We start from the raw sequence: 5,565 nt of genomic DNA, 5'->3' as shown, positions 1-5,565 counted from the left end.
GAAACTCTGTGGCTTATCATGTTTTTTTATGGTTTGTTTTGTAAAATTATTTATTTTTAAGAAATTTTTTAGTTGATGTGTTTTATTTTATTATGGTTTAAATACAGTAAGAGGGGGATGAACAACTATACTATGCTGTTTGTCAATTTAAAAGCTTTTTACAAATTTGCTTCATAGTGAAGTCAAATATTTGAAAAGAGACTAAATGTCAAAAACCTAGCAATCTTAATCAAACATTTACAAAAATCTTCTATAGAGACACTGAGCGAAAACTTAAAAAAAGCTCAATACATTTTCATAACATGAATTTTTGACAGTTGCTATGACATTAGAGTTTCCGCTCTATAGTTTTCATATGTGTTATTAAAGCTCTCTTTAATGAGGCAACTTAAATGTTAAAAAAATAAAGCTTTTTATAATAAAGCCTTTTTAATGGTGTCGCTTTTGAGCAAACAAGTGTTGCCGGACAGAATACGCAACTCGAAAACATACAAATTTTTATGCGAACATGCTTCACTTTATAATACCCTATACCAGATTAAAAGGTACTTGTTATGAATGATCAACAAATCGGAAATATGCTTTGCGCTTGAATAACGTTGATAATGACCTGGAGATTTTAAAGAGAAGTTCCAAATTTGAATCCTACTATCCGATAACTAAACTTAGACCAATTTCAACGAATGCTTTCGATCATGCTGAACAAGTAAGGAAGTATAGTTGGGAATGGCCGACCATGTGCTATCTTACTACAGTTATGAGTATGTTGTATCGCGTTTAGAAGAAGACAGCAGTTTTAAGGATACATTGCAACGATATCAACGTCTGAGGAAAATTTTTTATCATTACCATCCAATAGTTAAATGGAAATTTCAAAAATTACGTATCCATTGTTTTGGTTCAAACTAAAATGCCAGGTATTGCTCAAGACATATACTTAAGATAGTACCAGATCTTATTATAAACCCAATGGCAACCAACATATATGAGGCCTTATTATCGAAACTCATCTCCACATTTTCCGACTACGAAGAAAAACGGCTAAGGAAGCCGAAGTCGAATTATCGGATAGAAAGACATCGGATTGTTAAGTCAAATGTCATTTCGTCATCTTTAGGCAACCGTGCAGCAGACTCGACAATATCGAAGATCAGCTGGAAAGTCTGTGAAATAAACTAGAATCCTTTGGTAGATCTTGAAGTAACAGCAAAACTAAAAGTAGCCCTAGTCATTTCAAATCAGTTTCAAACAAAGCTAAGTCTTTGTGTTCGTATCTGCTTTTTCGTGACACCAAATCTAAAACCAGGTTTTTCAAAAGACATACCGATTCCAACCATTAGATCTTGTGCTTGGTCCAAAAACATCATCTATACATTGCGCACACGCTTCACATAGACTGCCAGACAGACGGATGGATGGACATGGTTTAATCGACTCAGAAAATTATCCTAAATCACAAGGATTTCATAGTTTAAGTGTGAATTTTAGTCAAGTTTGAACTTAGGTTCAATACCAAATCGGTTTAAAACATGTGCCTATAGGCATATAACTACAACCTCCTGTTATCAATATCGTTTCCGAATCCTACGATATGTTCTCTAAAATCGTTTTGATTAAAAATTTCAATTATTCTGAATTCTGTAAGTTCAAAGGCATTTAACCACAACCTCCTTTTATCAATATCGTTTCCGAATCCTACGATATGTTTTCTAAAATCGTTTTAATTATACCCTACACCACTATAGTGGGGAGGGTATTATGCGATTGTGCTAATGTTTGTAACACCCAAAAATATTGGTCCTACACTTAAACTCCTAACCTAAGTATACCAATCGGCTCAGAATCACTTTCTGAGTCAATTTAGTTTTGTCCGTCTGTCTGTCTATCTGTCTGTCTGTCTGTCTGTCTGTCTGTCTGTCTGTCTGTCTATCTGTCTGCATGCCTGTTCGTCTGTGTGTTCATGTAATTTCAAGAGAATTGGATGAAATTTGGTCCTACACCTACCAGTATACCAATCGGCTCAGAATCATTTTCTGAGTCGATTTAGTTTTGTCTGTATGTCCGTCTGTCTGTCCGTCTGTGTGTCCATGTAATTTCAAGAGAATTGAATGAAATTTGGTACATACTCTTCTTTTGACCCAAGGACGATGCCTATTGAAAATGGTTAAAATCGTTCCATTATTTCCTATAGCCCCATACAACCGTACCACCCGAATAGGGCTTTTGAGCTCATAAATATGTTAAATGTGCTTGTATAACTTCAAAAATCAGCAAAACTTAATATTATATAAGTCTTAATGATACTGTTGATTTTCGTAATGAACGGGCCTCATTTGACCCTATCCCCCATATAAGGTGCCCTTCAGTAAATGACTTGATGGTCGAAATTTACTTATAAACACTAATAACACGGTACTACTCTGCATAAATAACTAATGTAGACATAAATACATCTACCAAAATTTATAAAGATGGGACCATATTAAGCCCATGTCTCCACCCTCATTTTTGAAAATCGTTCTTTTGTCAACAAGTTGTTTAAATATTTCTGAATGAAGTTAAAAATGAAATTAAATATTATTAAAAAAAAATCAAAATTTTTAACATACTGGTGTAGTGTATCATATAGTAGGCCATGCCCGACAATTATTCTGAATTCTGTTAAGTTCACATTTTCTGATTCCTCTATATTCCATGAAATGCCAATCAAATGTAGTAAATTCCGTAAACTGTATTGTTGAAATCTAAATACTCTGGCATCACTATGTTTTTGTTGTAGTTTATTTTAATTAACATATAGTCGACCAAATTATTCCACTTGAAACTTATCAGCAGCGCGTGTCTATAGCATATGTTAGTGTGGTTCGAATACCAACAACAATAAAAATATAAACAAACAAAACTTTTATCATAAAAGCTTTTAACACACTGGAAAAAATATATGTGCAAATATGCTGGAAAGTATATAGTCTCTCTCCATTAGGTGATCTTTTCTCAAATTCCAAAAAGAGAGCAGACAAATGATTTAATAACATCACGCATTTAGTATACCCTACGCTTCGTAGTGTGTAATACGTATGTATATGTTGTGTCTGAAGAACAAAATTCTTATCTGTTTATAACCGGTAAATCGTTCTGAAATGATTTAAGTCAAATATTTGACCCAGTAGTCAAACTTGAAAATCTCACAGGTCAACAAAATTTGAAATCTAGAAACTAAATGATAATTTCTTCATGAGACTTTCAAGATTTCGTGTATCCGTTTATAACCCGTACATCGTTCTAAAATTATGTACCGACGTTATTTAAGTCAAATATTTGACCATTTAGTAAAACTTGAAAATAACAGAGGTCAACAAAATTTGAAAATTTGAATTCGAAATCTAGAAATCAAATGATAACTTACTACGTACTAAAGTTCGAAAAACCCCATAATGCGCATATTTAGAAGTTATAACAACACGAAGACTTCTTAGTAAGGATCAATCCAAAATTGACCCTAGAGAGAGGAATAACATATTCCAAATTTAACTCATTCGGAGTAGAATTGTTAAAAATACTATTCGAATTATTTTTATACAAAATCCCCACTATCTGGCCACTCTTGACTAAACACACACTTCTTATCACTGCCATTAGCAACAAACTGTTGAATAACAAACCGACTAGACATGCGAAGATATAACCCAAAGAAAAACAACAAAAACTTTAATAATATTGATAGATATCAAACAATTGGAAGCCCCACAAACTCTCAGAAAATATTTCAGATTAGAGAGAGAGAGTCCCAAATAGGAGAGAGAGTGGAAGCGTTAACCAAGCAATCAATTATGTTTTTATCTCACTGAGTAGCACAACAACTAGTTCCTCGATGAGGTGATGTTTGATTTTTTCTATAGTCATGTTTGGATTTTTTTTATAAAACAAGGGGGGCCGGTGTGGACACGGTGTGTTCATGAGCGTTAGTGTGTGCGTGTGGGTCTGGAACTTTGTTGTTCTTGTTTTATTAGTGGTGGGGCTTGTTTATTCTGCACACACAATCTTTTAATTTGTTTTTTTATTTAATTTTTTTTATGGAAAAGTTGTAGCACGGTGACGTTGTATTTTCTATATGCGATTTGCTTAAGTTTAGTGTGCTTTTGGCATTCAGAGAATAGTGATCGTTGTAGTTCTAGTTCGTGGTTAGATAGCTCAGGTTGGTAGATAGTTTGCGTTTGTGTGTGGAATATTTTATTTTTTTTTTTATTCTAATGTTTTCCATAAATTCTTTTTTTTTTTCATACGCATTACATAATTGTTGGGAATCGAACATTTGCTGTGTGGATTTCTGATTTAAAAACATTTTTAACTTAACCAGATTTTAGAAAAAATGGCTTTACGTTTGGTATGCATTAACCCCGCTTTCAGCGTTATGGGTCAAACCTTTGTACGTGCCATGTCCAGCCAAGGTGGCTCCAAGAACATTGGTTTCGTCGGTTTGGGCAATATGGGCGGTCACATGGCCTCGAACTTGATGAAGAAGGGTCACAAATTGCATGTCTTTGACATCTCCAAGCCCGCCTGCGACAACATGAAGGCCAAGGGTGCCACCGTCTATGAAAAGACCACTGAATTGGCTAAGAACTCCGACTTTGTCATCACTATGTTGCCCAACAACGATATTGTCCAAAAATCCTACGAAGAAATGACTGCTGATGGCGTTAACAAGGATACCATTTTCATTGATTCCTCCACCATTGATCCCACTTTGGTCAAGCATTTGCAAAAGATGATCAGCGGCAAGGGTGCCCGTTTCATTGATGCCCCCGTTTCCGGTGGTGTACCCGGTGCTGAACAAGCCACTTTGACCTTCATGGTTGGTGGTACCAATGAGGAATACAATGCCGTCAAGAACGTTTTGGAATGCATGGGCAAGCGCATCACTCACTGCGGTGACTATGGTATGGGTCAAGCCGCCAAATTGTGCAACAACATGATGTTGGGTATCTCTATGCTTGGTCTCGCCGAAGCCATGAACTTGGCCATCCGTTTGGGTTTGAACCCCCAGACCTTCTCCGACATCATCAACTCCTCCACTGGTCGCTCCTGGGCTTCTGAAATCTACAACCCAGTACCCGGTGTCTCCCCCACTGCCCCCGCCAACAACGACTACAAGGGTGGTTTCTCCACTGACCTTATCACCAAGGATTTGGGTTTGGCCTCCGGTGTTGCTACCTCCACCAACACTCCCATTCCCATGGGTGCCATGGCTCACCAAATGTACCGTACTCTTAAGGCTCATGGTTTGGGCAACAAAGATTTCTCTGTTATCTACGATTTCTGGAAGAACACCAAATACAACTAAATTATATAAGTGTTATGAAAGCGAGAACTTAATTTGTATCTAGTGCTTCCAAAGCAATCCGGACCATTTGTAACCAGATGTGCATTTATAATTTAAGCATTTGTAAGATTTTTTTCTATATGTTTAGTGTAATAAACAAGGAATAAACAACAAGGATAAAAGATATTAATGATAAACTGAAATAAAAAAAAATAAAATTAATGTAGATAAAAACAATTAAA

General features: G+C 35.7%; 2 protein-coding genes across 3 annotated transcripts in view; one reads left to right on the top strand and one right to left on the bottom strand.

Annotated features, from left to right (window-relative positions):
* LOC119606476 overlaps window positions 1–179 on the bottom strand; it is a 1,140-nt gene extending 961 nt beyond the window's left edge. The window contains exon 1 of one of the 2 annotated variants that reach the window (XM_037960005.1): window positions 1–179. This exon is cut by the window's left edge and continues 296 nt beyond it. The gene's annotated coding sequence lies outside the window, so the exon portion shown is untranslated. The other variant, XM_037960004.1, reaches the window with a different exon arrangement.
* Window positions 180–4,071: 3,892 nt separating this feature from the next.
* Window positions 4,072–5,565, top strand: LOC119606477 (probable 3-hydroxyisobutyrate dehydrogenase, mitochondrial). Its single transcript, XM_037960007.1, has 2 exons — window positions 4,072–4,195; window positions 4,358–5,565. Exon 2 carries the CDS (start codon window positions 4,370–4,372, stop codon window positions 5,342–5,344), a length of 975 nt encoding a protein of 324 aa, XP_037815935.1. The 5' UTR covers window positions 4,072–4,195; window positions 4,358–4,369; the 3' UTR covers window positions 5,345–5,565.

The sequence above is a fragment of the Lucilia sericata genome, unplaced genomic scaffold, assembly GCF_015586225.1.
Source record: "Lucilia sericata isolate MDLA Ls3-8-SP2 unplaced genomic scaffold, ASM1558622v1 Contig000589F_arrow, whole genome shotgun sequence".
Classification (NCBI taxonomy): Eukaryota; Metazoa; Arthropoda; class Insecta; order Diptera; family Calliphoridae; genus Lucilia; species Lucilia sericata.
Note: the sequence above shows the minus strand (reverse complement) of the source record. Positions and strands in the feature narration are given on the sequence as shown.

Bases quoted from the DNA above. Each gene is read 5' to 3' on its own strand.
- LOC119606477 (XM_037960007.1), top strand. From the start codon at position 4,370: ATGGCTTTACGTTTGGTATGCATTAACCCCGCTTTCAGCGTTATGGGT.